Genomic DNA, 17,377 nt, shown 5'->3' with positions numbered 1-17,377 from the left:
AGCTAGTGCTTCCTTCACTACGTATCCAAAGGAACCGTCTACAACGCAATTGCATTTGGAGTCACAGAATTGTCAGGTTCAACATGTACTTCTATATATAGGTACAGGGACACCTTCGTCAGTAAGTACACTTGCTTTTCAGAGTACTTCTGGATATATTAATACATCCGATCACCTTGAAAGGTATGGTGTGTGACTGTTTCAGACTCTGCGTCTGAATAGTCCGGGGTTCCGTTGGCCGAAAACAAACAGCAATTCCCCTCACTATTATTACCGTCTTGTCTTGTGGATGTAGCACCTGCCACTTCCAAATAACAAACACCTTGTCGTCTTTAATTCTCAATCCATCGGCATTGACCACATTGGCAAACTCAGGTGTGAATACTAATGAGGAAGAATGCTCGAGCTCATCAAAATCTTCATTTCTTGTCGTATCTTGAACTGGTTTGGCAACAACAAGATCATTTTGGAGTTGAATGAGCGTCACATGCACATTAACTGTGTGAATGAGAATGGATTATTAAAACGTAAAACAGAGAATAAAACTAACTTGTGCGTTTAGCCTAGCTGCTTTGCGACCACTTTCAGTCAAGTATTGAGCTGCTCCCTCCCACAGTCGAACACAGGGCGGATGAGATTTTGGCCAGGCTTCTCAATAGCTGGCCTTTGTTGCATGTAGCATGCATGTACGGTCCACTTTATACGTATATACATTGTAAAAGGAGGCCTCAGGCTCTTCTGCTGTGGTACATGCATGGTCCTGGATATAACTTCTTTTAATCATAGATGATGGCTTCTTATAGCTGGTTGTTTTGGAGTGTTCCCTGACATGATTCTATTGATGGCAAAGTCTTTGCTCCAAGCTGTCTTGCATGATGTCTTTCAGCTTGTTGGTAATAGTCTCACAAATCAGCCGCCCTTCCTAGGTCTCTCACTTAGGAAGGGCGGCTAATTCATGAGACTGGCATGCAATTAACACAACGGCAATTAGAGACCTAATGAGCAAAGGTTAAGTGCTTCGCGCCTCCTCTGCCAGTTTATAGTTAAAAGCTAGGCGTGGTCTCATTAAGGCCATGTGCTGAGTTGTAAATTACAGAGCTAGAGGAAGATCTTGCAAGCATGAGTGGTAAATACGACAGTGCACTCACCGTCTTCTCTCCAGATGGTCACCTGTTTCAAGTGGAGTATGCACAAGAGGCAGTCAAGAAAGGCTCCACTGCTGTAAGCACATAACCATGTATATAAAGCACCTACACACACACACACACACACACATGTTTTCATATGTATAAGCATGATAGCGCACTCCTTTGTCCAATCGTTACGGCGGATTGTTCAACTATTTTAGTATTTTAAGTCTTGTTTTCTGTGATAATTTTTGACCAAATTGTTATTTCAAGAGCTGTGTATTTGTCCAGTTGGCAGTGAGGGGTGAGGATACTGTTGTGCTGGCTGTGGAGAAGAGAGCCCTTGCCAAGCTTCAAGATGCTCGTACAGTGCGTAAGATCTGTGTCCTTGACGACCATGTGGTGTTGGCCTTTGCTGGTATCACTGCTGACACACACACACACATGTTTTCATATGTATAAGCATGATAGCGCACTCCTTTGTCCAATCGTTACGGCAGATTGTTCAACTATTTTAGTATTTTAAGTCTTGTTTTCTGTGATAATTTTTGACCAAATTGTTATTTCAAGAGCTGTGTATTTGTCCAGTTGGCAGTGAGGGGTGAGGATACTGTTGTGCTGGCTGTGGAGAAGAGAGCCCTTGCCAAGCTTCAAGATGCTCGTACAGTGCGTAAGATCTGTGTCCTTGACGACCATGTGGTGTTGGCCTTTGCTGGTATCACTGCTGATGCTCGAGTGCTAGTGAACAAGGCGAGGGTAGAGTGTCAGAGCCATAGACTCAACGCGGAGGACCCAGTCACTGTCGAGTACATCACTAGACACATTGCTACTACGTGCCAGGTATGGATAATGGCTACCTGGGTGGGAATGGTGGCAAGTGGATTTTATTAAATTTGGGACAAAATTGGGTGATACGGTACGTACAAGAGATTCTCGTACTGCTTAATATGTTACTGCTACAGTGCAACAACCAAAGAGAGTAGATTTTTTTTTTATTTTTTTTTTTCACATTTTGTGGCATATCTTCTGAAGTAAAAGTGATATGATCTATTTGAGTGCAGGTACTGAAAGTTCAATTATTGGCGCTTCCATTGGACCACCTGTTACATCATATGACATCATCACTATGAAATGGCTGTCTGAAGATGTGTACCTCCGAAAATATGTTAGGAATAGAAGTAGCTTATTTGTTTGAGTTAAGATCTGAAATTTATTGTGTATGTACCTGACTATATTGCTCGTCTTTTGAGCTTCAACAGAAGTCTGGGCTGCTAGTAAGTTCTGAGAAATACTGAATTTTGTTGTTTTTTGGTGGCAAATATGTTAGGAATACAACTTTCGATTTTATGCTAGTTAAGGTCTGATTTTTGAGGAGCATGTACTACAATAGCATAGAATTCATCTGTACTAACTTACAGGAGCTAGACCAGTCTTATCTTTGCTAGAGCGGCCCTTTTTGTCAAAAATGGTGATTTTGCTCCGTTTTGCTACTTTTGCTGACGTATGCAATGATATTCATTGATTTGTGACATCACAAATCATCTTGTGTTATTTGCTACATCCAAAGGTCATGTGATGTCTACCTGCAAATACACAGTTGGTGTTGGTCATTCTGTGTCACAGGGGCGTGGTAATTGAGCTTACTATGTAGCCAAATTGCCCCAAAAGTCATAAAAAGCACTGTTTTTGACAAGATGGGCCGCTCTAGCAAAGAAGAGGCTAGCCTAACTCCTGTAAGTTAGTACAGATGAAAAGTACACTATTGTAGTACATGCTGCTCAAAAATCAGACCTTAACTAATATAAAATCGAAAGTTGTATTCCTAACATATTTGCCACCAAAAAACAACAAAATCTCAGAACTTACTAGTAGCCCAGACTTCCGTTGAAGCTCAAAAGATGAGCAATATACTCAGATACATGCACAACAAATTTCAGATCTTAACTCAAACAAATAAGCTACTTCTATTCCTAACATATTTTCGGAAGTACACATCTTCAGACAGCCATTTTATACTGATGATGTCATGTGATGTAACAGGTGGTGGTCCAATGGAAGCGCCAATAGTTGAACTTTCAGTACCTGCACTCAAATAGATCATATCACTTTTACTTTAGAAGATATGCCACAAAATGTAAAAAATGTGTACCAAAAAAAAAAATCTACTCTCTTTGGTTGTTGCACTGTAAGCACTAAGTTATATATCTAATTGCTCTCTTTTAAACAGTGGAAGTACAGTGCAACAACCAAAGAGAGTAGAACTTTTGATTTTTTACGCTTTTGTTAAACTAAATGTGATTGGATCAATTTGAGTGCAGGCTTCCATTGGACCACCACCTGTTACATCATATGACATCTGACTAGAAAAACATTTGCAATGTGAAAAATTGCTAGGATTGGCCAAGGGAACCACAAAAAAGCGTGGAAACAAGAAATCAGACGAGAGCATAACTCCAATCCGTTACAACGTCAATCACATGTACTTGTAGTTTTCCATTTTTCCCAGCCAATATACCACGCAATTTTTACTGGTGGGGTGATGACCAATCCCTATATATATTTATTATACATCCATTGTGCGGGCATAATTATAATCATGATGATTTGTGATGAATTGATGTTCCTAATACATGCAGTGTTGAGCACAGGTACACACAGTCCATCCATGCGTAGAACATGCACGGACCGTACTGGTGACCTGCATGGAATGATGTGGTGGATGGAAGCTGGTAGATGGATCTGGAACACAGTCTATACTATGTATTGTACATGTTTATGACGTTGTAACGGATTGGAGTTATGCTCTTGTCGGATTTCTTGTTTCCACGCTTTTTTGTGGTTCCCTTGGCCAATCCTAGCAATTTTTCACATTGCAAATGTTTTTCTAGTCAGATTCCCTTTCTTTTTCAGTACAGAAGTATAAATTTACGTATCATGACATGCATAAGTGGAACGTCAAGAGGCAGTACAGAAGTTCAAGAAGAGAAGACAGGACTAATCAGATATCTTCTCGAATATCTCTGGACTAATAATTATAGTAATGAGTAATATTAATTGCTTGATATGTTGAATTTGTGTTAAATGACAGCCATTTTAAGAGCATGATATCTAGCCAGTGCATATAGCATGCCTGTCAGAGAAAGGGAGCTAGAGCTGAACAGTGTGAAGTAAAGCAACACCTCAGGCTCTGGAAAAGCACAGCACTGGGCGCATGATTTCTTAGCCACGCCTATCTATTATTTGGCCACAACACAATTGCTGAGTCATTAAAGATGGCGGAATTGTCTAGGTAAGAGAAATAGAGACTGAGAGGTCATCTGCCTCGTGGAAGCAATCGCAAATCTGAAGAAGCGCTTTGTAATCCAGGTTGTAGTCGTTTGGAAACCCTGTGCAGAATGTCCTGGAGATGGCTGTACTTGGAGCAAATGCTGGGCAAGAAACTTACTTAGTCAGTCAGACAAAGAGCGGTGAAACGTCGAAATAGTACAATTTTTAAAATGACAATATTCATTCATTAAAATGTTCATGGATTATGAAATGAGAGATACAAAGAGAGAAAAGGCTAAATAAACTATATGTTTAGCCAGTTCCTTGATGTGGCCTTTCCCTGCAGAGATAGAACAGTTTGAACATGAGTCAAAATAATTGAAATATTGCTAAAACACGGGCAAACCCACTGCCAACCCTATGTAAAACCTACTGGTTTTACTAATCATCATTCCAAAATGGCTGCTAGAATAATAAATGTGCATGAAACTATCTCTTATATGTTTGAGTTAAGATCTGAAATTTGTTGTGCAAGTACTTCATTACCTTGTGCAACTTTTGAGCTCCAACGGAAGTGCAGGCTCAAAAGTTGCACAAGGTAATGAAGTACTTGCACAACAAATTTCAGATCTTAACTCAAACATATAAGATAGTTTCATGCCTAACATATTTTCAATGTACATATTCTAGCAGCCATTTTGGAATGATGATGTAACAGGTGGTGGTCCAATGGAAGCGTCAATAGTTGAACTTTCAGTACCTGCACTCAAATTGATCCAATCACATTTAGTTTAGAAGGGGATATTCACAAAAGCGTAAAAAATCAAAAGTTCTACTCTCTTTGGTTGTTGCACTGTATGTATCAAACAGTATTCCATTTAAAATTTAGAGCTTTTGTATGTCAGTTCTCATGTTAATATTGCATGTCATGGGTTTCCATGTGCAGAGGTACACTCAGAGCAATGGAGCGCGACCATTTGGGATCTCACTGCTCATAGTGGGCTTTGATGAGGGACAGACACCCAAGCTCTACCAGACTGAACCAGCTGGCACTTATCATGAGTGGAAGGTGAGCTTTCAACTGTGATGATCTTTACAATAATTATGCCGAAGAGTTCGATTTTCAACCTGATGATCTTCAGGGTGTCATACAGGGGGGGGGGAATGGGGATATCCCCCCTAGCTCCAATTTCCCCTCCCTTTCAATTATTATACTGACTGTCCATAGCTGGGTATTGAAATAACATTTGACCTTTTTTAGCAACATTTTCTGGTTACTTTTCTCATTTCCCCCCTCTACTTCAAAATCCTGTATGACACCCTGATCTTTACCCAATGTGCTTATTTTCTAAGTGCTGATATGTCATATCTCAGACGTCCATAAAATAACCAACATCAACCCAAAATGCACAAATATATATCTTTGCTTTATTTCCTACCCAGTAGCTGCCCAATTGTGAATAGTACGTACAATATTCAGTAATTCAGTGTTTAGCTTGATGGTACATGTATAATCCAATGTGCCTATGTAGCTTTACTTATTTGCCAAGTGCCACACACACACACACACACACACTACCATCTCTATTTATTTTGACTAATGCCTTGTGCTAATTCTAAGAACCAAAATTAGAGGTTAATAATTGTTTTGTGCTTGCCACCTACAAGAACCACATAGACCCATCCCCATTATCAGATGCTACCACCACAAAACCACCTGGCCCAGACTTATAAGATAAGCCTCCCCTCAAGGTCAGATTTAGTTTACACAAGTACACAGCCATGCAAGCTAAGTTGAAGTATTACAGCAGCCAATATCAAGTCTATAAGTTCTATACTTTATGTCAGCATTACCTCAAATGTGAATATAGCTTACAATCAGCATGGCCCCAAGTGAATAGCTTACAATCATTATTTAGTTCTGAATGCAATTGCAACAGATGAATGGGGAGGGTTGGTGCACCGTTAAAGACTCTTTAACCCATCATTCTCGGCTCTCAAGGCCGAGCATCTGTTTGCTTTTTCTATACCTGTATGGTTTTGTGCTGTCTAATTTTTGTTTGTTTGTTTGTTTGTTTCTGGTAAATCCTTGTCGTAAATACACTTAATTAGCATCAGATGTTAAAATTAAATTAAGCAAGCATCCCGTTTGAGCTAGTAATATGAGCAGTGGACACAATTCCACCCAAAAGTTATTATTTCTTATAATTTTATTTTGAAACCTCGAACACACACACACACACTGATATCTGACTAATGCACTTTTAATTAAAGCAGGGAAAGGGTTAATGCCTGGAGATAATTCTAATATTTTACATTCCCAATAGAAGACTAACCCATTCACACACATAATTATATAAAAAAAAAGTTTTTTTGACAAAATGCCGAAACAAAAATACAATAAAATTCAAAAAATAATTTAGTGGTTCAAAAGCGTGGGCATAGTTTATGGCTTCTCTTTAGCTACCAATACAACAATAACCACAAGGTTAGAGGAACACGACACTCTAGCCCCTGCAGTCCCACACAGTACCCACATGATAAAGAGCATCACAACAATCAAATAATAATCAAATAATAGCTAAAAAGAATAGCTAGAAAAGGAATCATGTGATCCCAGAAAGCACACGGAACCTTAAAAAATGGCGAGGAAAGAAACCATGCAGTAAGCAAACGAATATTGTGCATACCACTAGCATTCTATAGTGTATACTTGAAGCCTCAACAGCATACTTAGTAATTGTATCAACTATTCCTACAATAAAGCCTACAATTCTAAGCCTCTAAACAAATTATTATGTATTTTAATATAATTGTCTGTTTGTAGTTTTTCTTTTTGAATTTTTAAGTCATAATAGCACAACATTGTAACTGGTTACAATAATGTACTAAGTTACATGTGATTGTTGTTAAAATATGCAACTGGGAATGTGCTAGACGTGTGGGAAGAGTTGGCGCGCCTCCAAAGATCTTTAACCCACTGTTTCCGATTCTCAAGGTCGGACGTCTAGTTACCCCCGGTTGCTATTCTAATGTGTTTAACTATAACTACTGCTCTAGCTATATTTCTTCTTAGGACACAGCATAAGATTAAACCAATTTTGTTGGACTGCACTACATTTAACAAATAGCATGTCATTGATATGTGTTGTATGCTATGAACGGGAAAACAGTCATCTTCCTGTTTGACAAATTTGAATTTTTGATTATATGAGTCAGCAGGGTTTCAGTGGACGGATATACACCCAAATTTATTTTTTATTTCAAATCTCCCAAACACACACACACACACACACACACACACACACACACAGGCCAATGCCACGGGACGCAGTGGCAAGTCAGTGAGGGAGTACCTTGAGAAACACTACTGGCAGTGAAGACTAAGGATGACACAGTCATACTGGCCATCAAGGCTCTCCTGGAGGTGGTCCAGTCAGGCAGTAAGACCCACCGCCATGGAGAAGGGGAAACCCCTCGAGGTTAGGGAAAGTCTCGTAATCTCTTCGGGCGTTTTTGTAGTCCAATTTTAATTCGTATGGCAGAAATCATCTTGACATTTTTTGTTGCCTTCAGTTCCTTGACTTGGACGCTGTGGACAGGTACATCGAGAAGAGCAAAGAACAGGAGGCAGAAAGGAGAAAGACAAAGAAATCTGATGCCACGCCCTCCTAAGTAACTTATCACTCAATCGCGTCAATGGTGCTCTGTATATAGCTACTCGACCATTGTTTTTAGTGTGCCTATTAATTCTGCTTCTACCATGCACCAGCCTTTGTGTATTGAAAGACAGTCTTTTATCTGCTGATGCATGATTTGTGGACCTTATTCACATTTTTCTCCCCCCCACTCCCTCTCAGATCCTGAATCCACAGACACCGCCCCCACATCACCTCCAAAGTCAACACCAGTGCTCTGCAACTTTGAGTGTGTGTGCTGGGAGTTGGACCCTCACATCAGTTGGTTACTAGAAAGGCTGGGGTTCAAGCACGCACAAACCACCATCCCCAAGTGGATACAGCGAGTTGCCATGGACCCTCTAGACATGGTGGTTGCTAACGCTATGGAACTGTTAATTAAAATCACTGCTACTAAGAAACTTCAGCAAAAATCCAGAGCCTCATCTCCACCATCCCATTAGCTGAACCAATTTCAAACATTTTCAATTCGTTAAATTAATAACACAATTTTTGCACTTAATTGTTCATGTCATCAATTCAAATTAAATGCTGTATATATAACATAAGCCACTCTTGATAAATTATTCATTTAATGTGATGAAATGAAAGTATCGTGGAAAGTTTATAAATTATTAATTGGAAATGTTAGTGTCTGTGTTGGCCATTCTTTAGTCTCAGTTTCTTGACAAACTGCACTTCTGAACGATTACCAATCCCCAGGCTGAATAGAAGGAAGACAATGAAGCCATTGGTTATAACATTAGTACTAGCATAGCTAGTGAGGTAGTGTAATAAGATTCATGCAGCCAGGAAAAACTATAAGAAATTTACCCGACTAACTTAGCCTTTCTGTTGCTAAGCAATGTCTGCCCAGTGGACAATGCATACCTCCTCCATACAGACCTCCTGTAAAACAGTAGATATTAAATACAAATCACAGTAGCCATCTCTGAAACATAAAGAAAGGCTAGTTACGATAATTACATAGAGGCCAGGACACAAATCAACAGTCTGAATACAAAACAACCACTCATCAAGTAAAGGAAAAACTATGTACCCCAAAATGTGTCCACTCAATAAGGGGATTCTACAGAATAAGCTACAGCCATGCATACCAACTAATGGGTGTGGTCCTGTCGGCCAGTGACAGCTGCTTCATCACCGACCTCTGTACAGTACGTATGAGGTCACCCACCGTTGCACCTTGGAGCACTATCACAGCTGAAATATAACATCACATTCATTAACACACAGCTAGTTGTGCGTTGTCTAGTTGGTCTTATAATTATCACAAACATAATTCTAAAAATGACATACACGCAAATGCACATTGCAAAGCATGCACTGACTCACACTCTCACTTGGATAATTCATGGTTGGTTACATCTTACATGGACTATATACACACATTCATACGCTTACAAAGTACTTGATCATCAAACCGCCTCACATGCACAGTGATGGCCCTTCCTTGCTCCAGGGTGAGCTGTGAGGCCACCTCGTCATGAGTGGCAGTGGGGGAGATGTCACTGAGGAAGGGGTCAGCTAACAGGTCACACAATAGTCTCTTAGCTTGCTCCACAACAACTTTATGAGAGCTTCTTTCAATGGACTCCATCCCAGCAAAATGCTGAATCAGCAATAATTATTGTGAAAGGTCAGGGTTCAATGGGAAAAGCTGAATCAGCAATAGATCTCACACACCCCCTCCTTTAATTATTAATTGCCCACACACAGTAGTACAGCCAATCAGTTGTCTCTTCTCAAATCAATCAATAATGCCTTACAATAAACATTATAACATTAACAACGAACACATAATAACGTCCAATTTAGTAGATGAACAAAACTATCTCTCTAGTGCAGTTCTACTGTAGTTCATTCAACAGTTGTCGAGCGGTTGGTCGATTGTCTCTTTCTCTATCAATACAGCGACTGATGATGTCAGAAAACTGACGGTCTTGGATGGTGAGGAATAAGCTCTCGCGTTCTTCCTGGCTCGGAAACTGGTCAGAACACATCTCGATCAGGAGCACCCCCAGACTGAACATGTCCATCTTGGTTGACTGGAGGGACGGGTTACCGGCCTCAGGGGCAGCGTATACAGGACTTCCCGGATTGACAGTGTTCAACATCCGCAGGGTGTTCACAGAGCCGTAGTCTGTGACCTTTGCACTCCAGCAGCCATTGGGTAGAGGGTTGAGGAGGACGTTTGCACTGCTGATGTCACGATGGATCACTGGGTCTGGCTGCATGAGGTGGAGATAGTTGAGGGCTTGACAGACCTGCACAGAGATGGAGAGGATGTGTTCACGTGAGATACGACCTCCCTCCAGCACCCTCCTCAGACTGGTGGCCATGAGCTCTGTCAGGATGATCATCTCCCCCTCCAGCGTGGCTCCTATGAACTGGACCAGGTGTGGGTGTCGCAGACGAGCCGCCATGTTCATCTCACGAATAAACATGCGTCGATAATAGATGGAACTGAGCTGCTCGTACAGTGTCTTGGCTGCCACCTCGATTCCTCGGAACTTGGCCACTTTGACGACCCCCCATCCTCCCCCACCGAGCTGTCTCTCTGTCATTTGGATCATCCCACGATGGACCACCCATTGAGTCTCCAGACCCTCTGCTCGCTCCTCTGCCAGCTGGGCTCTCCTCTCCGCATCTCCATGGCGACGGTTGGCTTCGGTCAATTCAAGATCTTTAATAGCCAATTCTCGATCCTTTTCTTCTAACTGTAGTTGGTGACGACGTTGAATGTCGTGCTCTCTCTGCTCTGCTGCTCGTAACTGTTGTTCCAGAGCCCTCACCCGGTCTTGAGAGGAGTGGTCGCTGGTCTCACTGACTGATGAGGCACGAGCAGTTGCTTGTCTGATCCTCTTCTCACTCAGTCGCTGGGCGGAGCCTCTAGTGTCGTTGTGGGCCACATCCACGAGAGCCCACTTCCCAGCCGAGGGTCCAGCAACAGACGCTGAGGGTCCAGTCAACTCTGTAGGAAAGAAAAAGAAAAAATGTAGTACAATTGTGCATACAAAAATGATTGACCAATGTAATGTGTACTTGACGTTGTCTATAATTATATAATCTGTTTGAGGTGTTTATAGGATTTAGAAGTATAAAGGCACTGCTTCAGTATCCCAAGTGTAGCAATGGTACTACAAGATTGCCTGACACATGGACACACACTCATTACCCGAGGCCGTGCCGCGGCCAGCGGGTATAGTAGTCTGTTGGTTTGTTTGTTTGTTTGTTTGTTTGTCTGTTTGTCACGAGTATATCTACTCACCTGGATGCCATAGCGCTGCGTTTGCAGCATAGGTAGCCTTCACAAAACAATATCTTGGTTTAAATAGTGGCAGATTTTGATGTTAAAGCTTCTTTGTCGAGCAAAAGCTAAGAAGCTTAAATAAGCTTGTGACTAGGTCTGCTTACCTGGATGTTCTAGCACTGCGTTTACAGCATGAGTAGCCTCCACACAACAAGTTAGTACTTTTGATAGTGGCAGCTTTCGGTGTTAAAGCTTCTTTGTCTAATAAAAGCGAGCAAAATGTAGCTTGAACAGAACTTGCACATGTGTTACTTATAACTGAAGTGATCCTGTACCCAGAACGATGGAACAGGGTCACTAAAGTAGAAAGCTGTATATACCAGGAACAATGGAACAGGGTCACTAAAGTAGAAGCTTAAATTATAGCTCCTGCTGCTGACTGGGATCCTACTCCATGCAGAACCTGGAGCCATACTTCTCTGAGACTCCAGGCTTCTTTACTGTGATCCTAATCCACAGTGCATATATCTATAGTACCACTACCTGTTCTCAAATGTTTCAGCATGCCTCCAGTCTGGTTTAGCTCCTGAGTTGCTGTGCAAGTCATACATGATAACAACATCACTATAATTATGGACTGCATTATATTTCTGGTTTCTTTATAATCCTGTCACCAGCCGAGGGTTTGCACTTTAGTGCTCTAGTTTAGATATTAGTGCACATGGGCAAACTTTGCCCTCGAGGCTTGACTACATTACAATTACTTAACAACAAGACACTAAGTAAGTTGCAGATATACTAAGTCCTATAGTATACCTCCAAGAACCAAGGCTCAGATGTTGGCAGTGATCCTATCCTGAATGCAGGCACAGAATACTTATTGAACACTCTAAAACAGATTTACACTGAATATCTCAAAATCTAAGTGGTGGTTGAAACTGGTTGAAAAGCTATTTCACATCAATATAAGCCCAGCAATCAATAATCCTGATCTTAGAAACGTCAAGTGTATTTTTTGAAAGATACACGCCAAACCAAATCCACTATCAAAGTACACAGTCTTGAATGATATTCATGCACAAGTTAATGAGATTCATAATCCTTTTGGCTGGTCATGTGACCGTGTCGTACCTCCTCTGGTCCCATAGTATACCTCCTCTGAGGCACTTTCCCCATGTATATTCCACTAGTCTCTAACAAACAACAGGGTTTCATAGAGATGAGGGGGCGCCCTGGGATTTCCCACCCAGCCAAAATTAAAAGAAGAATGATTGAAACACAAATTGCACCTCAAATTTTCGCCCTCGCAACTAAAAATCCTGTATGAAACCCTGAACAATAGTTGCCAGAATAACTAGCTGTATATCTGCTCACCAAATCTCAGTATGATGGTCTCAGCAATGGTATCTCCCAGCACCTCCTGAGAGCCTCCAAACGCGAGGACCTCAGTGAGTCCTGGTCCCAGACTGGTGGCAGTGATGGAGTGGCGGTAACGTGGTGTCATTGACTCAGGAGGTGTCACCTGGAGGTACAAAATGTAAGGAAGGCAATGACTGCTGGTATGCATTATAGGTGGTACAAAGTACATGTGTAGCATACACCCACGCATTAAGTCAGAGACATGTTTACATGTTAAAACTTAGTCTCAGGCTGAAACAGTTGTGGTATCACTGCTGTATTGTAGGTCTAAACCACCATCCTCACCTCTGTCCACTTGCCAGTGTCGGCATCCAGTGTCCACATGTCACCCAGTATCTTGTTGTCATTATCTCTTCCTCCATACATCAGTAGTTGAGGGTCGTCCTGGCCATAGTTGAGACAACAGGCAGCATGGCCTGCCCTCCCCACTGGCCATGGCTCTCCCTGTACTGGCCTCACCTTAGTGACCTCCTACACACAGTGAACACACATCAATAAGCTGTGTATGAATATTTCATATTTTACTAACTTACCATGTCCCTCAAATTAAATAGGTAGACGTCATTGACTCTACAATCACGGCCAGGTTGGCGCCCTCCAAAGAGGACTGCCCTGTGTTTGTCCACCATGGTGAAGGTGAAGCCACTACAGGGAGGAGGTCTCTCTCCTCTGAGCTCAGGGGACGACCAGACACCTGGAGAAGTTAGGGTCAATAGAATAACTAGTAGTAAATCAGGAGGGATAGCATTACCATTTTCAACATTGAAAAATTGAAACTCATTTGTCCATCCACGTCCATTAGTAAATTCTGTGTCCCTGGTGAATGTTGATCCTGGTTGTGTGGTGCCCTTAATACCGTATCCTCCAATGCAGCACAGAGTTCTCTCATTCACACAGACAAGTCCACAGACAGCCTTTTTCATAGGCTGACTACCAGAGGTTTTGATTTTGGTCCACTGGAGAGTGTCCAGATCAAGCTTGCTCATGTCATTGACATAAGAAGACCCATCATAACCGCCAAAGGTGTACAGGCAACGACCTACACAAACAGAGCAACCACCATACTCTCCAGGGGGTAGAGGTCCAGTGGTGGGCAAGAGGCTCCACAGCTCAGTACTTGGATCATACACAGCAATGATGTTAGACCCTCGTCTTAGACCAAGCCCCCTCCAATAGTAATGGCGTCCATCAGCTGCAGTAGAGAATGTACGGTAACGAGGTGATGGTTCAATGGGAGCATCCATTACCTGCAAGAGTGAGGAAACAGAGTGTACACATTGTGTACTGAGAATCTACTCAACACTAATACACTAGACAGAGTGTGTGCATGAGATACACACACACTGACAGTGACAGTGACAGAATGGATATGATATGGATTGTGCTATATAAATTAATTCCTATGTTTCATTCTACATCTACATTGATAATTCTACTTACATAATGGGTAGCTTGGTGGACATAGCTTGAAAAGACCAGCACAGCATAGAACTATAGAACAGAGCTAGAGCTAGAGAACATGAGACACGTGAGACATGTGAGAATAAAATATTTAGAGCTCACCCAGCCCCACCCCTTTTGTGACACAGTTTAGAGTTGAAAGCTAGGCGTGGTCTCCATTAAGGCCATGTGCTGAGTTGTAAATTACAGAGCTAGAGGAAGATCTTGCAAGCATGAGTGGTAAATAAGACAGTGCACTCACCCTCTTCTCTCCAGATGGTCACCTGTTTCAAGTGGAGTATGCACAAGAGGCAGTCAAGAAAGGCTCCACTGCTGTAAGCACATAACAATGTATATTAAAGCACCCACCCCACACCCACACACACACCCACACATGTTTTCATATGTATAAGCATGATAGCGCACTCCTTTGTCCAATCGTTACGGCTGATTGTTCAACTATTTTAGTATTTTAAGTCTTGTTTTCTGTGATAATTTTTGACCAAATTGTTATTTCAAGAGCTGTGTATTTGTCCAGTTGACAGTGAGGAGTGAGGATACTGTTGTGCTGGCTGTGGAGAAGAGAGCTCTTGCCAAGCTTCAAGATGCTCGTACAGTGCGTAAGATCTGTGTCCTTGACGACCATGTGGCGTTGGCCTTTGCTGGTCTCACTGCTGATGCTCGAGTGCTAGTGAACAAGGCGAGGGTAGAGTGTCAGAGCCATAGACTCAACGTGGAGGACCCAGTCACTGTCGAGTACATCACTAGACACATTGCTACTACTTGCCAGGTATGGATAATCCTCGGTGGGAATGATAGCAAGTAGATTTAGCGCCTTAAAATTGGGTGATACAGTACAAGAGATTCTCGTACTGCTTTAATATAATTATTCACTTAGTTATATTCTAATTGCTCTGTGGAAGTATGTATCAAACGGTATTTTAAATTTCGAGCTTTTAGTTACATGTATGTCAGTTCTCATGTTAATATTGCATGTCATGGGTTTCCATGTGCAGAGGTACACTCAGAGCAATGGAGCGCGACCATTTGGGATCTCACTGCTCATAGTGGGCTTTGATGAGGGACATACACCCAAGCTCTACCAGACTGAACCAGCTGGCACTTATCATGAGTGGAAGGTGAGCTTTCTAGTGTGATGATCTTTACAATAATTATGCCAAAGAGTTCAATGTTCGATTTTCAACCTGATGATCTTCAGGGTGTCATACAGGGGGGGAGGGGGATATCCCCCCTAGCTCCAATTTCCCCTCCCTTTTAATTATTACTGAGTGTCCATAGCTTAATCCTTAGTCATTTTTTGACCAAATTGTTATTTCAAGAGCCGTGTATTTGTCCAGTTGGCAGTGAGGGGTGAGGATACGGTTGTACTGGCTGTGGAGAAGAGAGCTGTTGCCAAGCTTCAAGATGCTCGTACAGTGCGTAAGATCTGTGTCCTTGACGACCATGTGGCGTTGGCCTTTGCTGGTCTCACTGCTGATGCTCGAGTGCTAGTGAACAAGGCGAGGGTAGAGTGTCAGAGCCATAGACTCAACGTGGAGGACCCAGTCACTGTCGAGTACATCACTAGACACATTGCTACTACGTGCCAGGTATGGATAATGGTACCTGGGTGGGAATGATGGCAAGTGGATTTTATTAAATTTGGGGCAAAATTGGGTGATACGGTACGTACAAGAGATTCTCGTACTGCTTTAATATGTTACTGCTAAGCACTAAGTTATATATCTAATTGCTCTCTTTTAAACAGTGGAAGTATGTATCAAACAGTATTCCATTTAAAATTTAGAGCTTTTAGTTACATGTATGTCAGTTCTCATGTTAATATTGCATGTCATGGGTTTCCACGTGCAGAGGTACACTCAGAGCAATGGAGCGCGACCATTTGGGATCTCGCTGCTCATAGTGGGCTTTGATGAGGGACAGACACCCAAGCTCTACCAGACTGAACCAGCTGGCACTTATCATGAGTGGAAGGTGAGCTTTCGACTGTGATGATCTTTACAATAATTATGCCCGAAGAGTTCAATGTTCGATTTTCAACCTGATGATCTTCAGGGTGTCATACAGGGGGGGAAGGGGATATCCCCCCTAGCTCCAATTTCCCCTCCCTTTCAATTATTACTGAGTGTCCATAGCTGGGTATTGAAATAACTTTTTTTAGCAACATTTTCTGGTTACTTTTCTCATTTCCCCCCTCTACTTCAAAATCCTGTATGACACCCTGATCTTTACCCAATGTGCTTATTTTCCAAGTGCTGATATGTCATATCTCAGACGTCCATAAAATAACCAACATCAACCCAAAATACACAAATATATATCTTTGCTTTATTTCCTACCCAGTAGCTGCCCAATTGTGAATAGTACGTACAATATTCAGTAATTCAGTGTTTAGCTTGATGGTACATGTATAATCCAATGTGCCTATGTAGCTTTACTTATTTGCCAAGTGCCACACACACACACACACACACACACACACACACACACACACACACACACACACACCAAGTATCAACCACAGTTTGTTTCTCTGTTCATTACTTTTGTTTGTATAATTATATGCAGGTATTCTATTTTGGCTCAACTGTAATAGTGTGTACAACTACTGGCAGAATGAGAGGAAGCAACTCAATGCTGAGGTGAGCATGTGACTGTCATGTGATGGTATAATTTTTGATTTTAATTTATGGTTTATTAACTCATACTTCAGCATAATTATTAGTACATGCTCGTATCATATGACCCCTCCTCCCTCTCAGGTGCAAGCGGCCACAGAGGCCTTCATAGAGAGGATACAGCATAGACCCACTCAATTGCAGACTCCCTCCATTGACTTCTCTAAACCACGACTCGTGAAGCTGACTGTCTCGGATGTGGGCGTGTGCATGCCTCTCACTCCTACGGTTAGACCAAACACATATTATAGTCCATGTTCCTTGATTAAGCTTCTTTATACGTTAAGGACTAAGTACATGTATGCTTATGATTTGCTACTTATTTTGAACTTCGGGCCATAACTAAGGCTGCAGGCTTGGGGCCTATCTTTACATCTCCTCACCTCACACACACACACACACACACACACACAGAGAGAGTCTAGCACTGCCCACTCCACCCCTCACACACACACACAGTTTAGCACTCCCACT

General features: G+C 42.0%; 3 protein-coding genes and 2 pseudogenes across 4 annotated transcripts in view; 3 read left to right on the top strand and 2 right to left on the bottom strand.

Annotated features, from left to right (window-relative positions):
* The first annotated feature begins 1,041 nt into the window (after positions 1-1,041).
* LOC135340924 (proteasome subunit alpha type-7-like) lies at positions 1,042-8,576 on the top strand (annotated as a pseudogene).
* A 73-nt stretch (positions 8,577-8,649) lies between these two features.
* The window catches only part of LOC135340931 (U11/U12 small nuclear ribonucleoprotein 25 kDa protein-like), a 17,558-nt gene continuing 8,830 nt past the window's right edge, over positions 8,650-17,377 (bottom strand). Inside the window, exons 1-4 of one of the 2 annotated variants that reach the window (XM_064537355.1) lie at positions 9,497-9,724; positions 9,190-9,295; positions 8,906-8,980; positions 8,650-8,795 (exon numbers count right to left, since the gene is read on the bottom strand). In XM_064537355.1, coding sequence (XP_064393425.1) covers positions 8,720-8,795; positions 8,906-8,980; positions 9,190-9,295; positions 9,497-9,692 — 453 coding nt within the window. In that variant the 5' untranslated portion in view covers positions 9,693-9,724 and the 3' untranslated portion in view covers positions 8,650-8,719. Of the gene's footprint in view, positions 8,796-8,905; positions 8,981-9,189; positions 9,296-9,496; positions 9,725-17,377 lie in introns of those variants that run through there. The other variant, XM_064537356.1, reaches the window with a different exon arrangement.
* LOC135340917 (myosin light chain kinase 2, skeletal/cardiac muscle-like) lies at positions 9,824-14,304 on the bottom strand. The gene is made up of 6 exons (XM_064537339.1): positions 14,205-14,304; positions 13,516-14,011; positions 13,298-13,458; positions 13,050-13,235; positions 12,720-12,867; positions 9,824-11,066 (listed from the first exon to the last, which is right to left on the bottom strand). The coding sequence occupies exons 2-6, from the start codon at positions 14,006-14,008 to the stop codon at positions 9,943-9,945; spliced, it is 2,112 nt and encodes a 703-aa protein (XP_064393409.1). The 5' UTR covers positions 14,009-14,011; positions 14,205-14,304; the 3' UTR covers positions 9,824-9,942.
* LOC135340922 (proteasome subunit alpha type-7-like) overlaps positions 14,423-17,377 on the top strand; it is a 29,439-nt pseudogene continuing 26,484 nt past the window's right edge.
* The window catches only part of LOC135340910 (bridge-like lipid transfer protein family member 1), an 8,173-nt gene continuing 7,747 nt past the window's right edge, over positions 16,952-17,377 (top strand). Inside the window, exon 1 of the mRNA XM_064537330.1 lies at positions 16,952-17,131. Within this exon, the coding sequence (XP_064393400.1) occupies positions 16,967-17,131 (165 nt within the window). The 5' untranslated portion in view covers positions 16,952-16,966. The remainder of the gene's footprint in view (positions 17,132-17,377) is intronic.

The sequence above is a fragment of the Halichondria panicea genome, chromosome 9, assembly GCF_963675165.1.
Source record: "Halichondria panicea chromosome 9, odHalPani1.1, whole genome shotgun sequence".
Classification (NCBI taxonomy): domain Eukaryota; kingdom Metazoa; phylum Porifera; class Demospongiae; order Suberitida; family Halichondriidae; genus Halichondria; species Halichondria panicea.
This window is presented reverse-complemented; position numbering and strand designations above follow the sequence as displayed.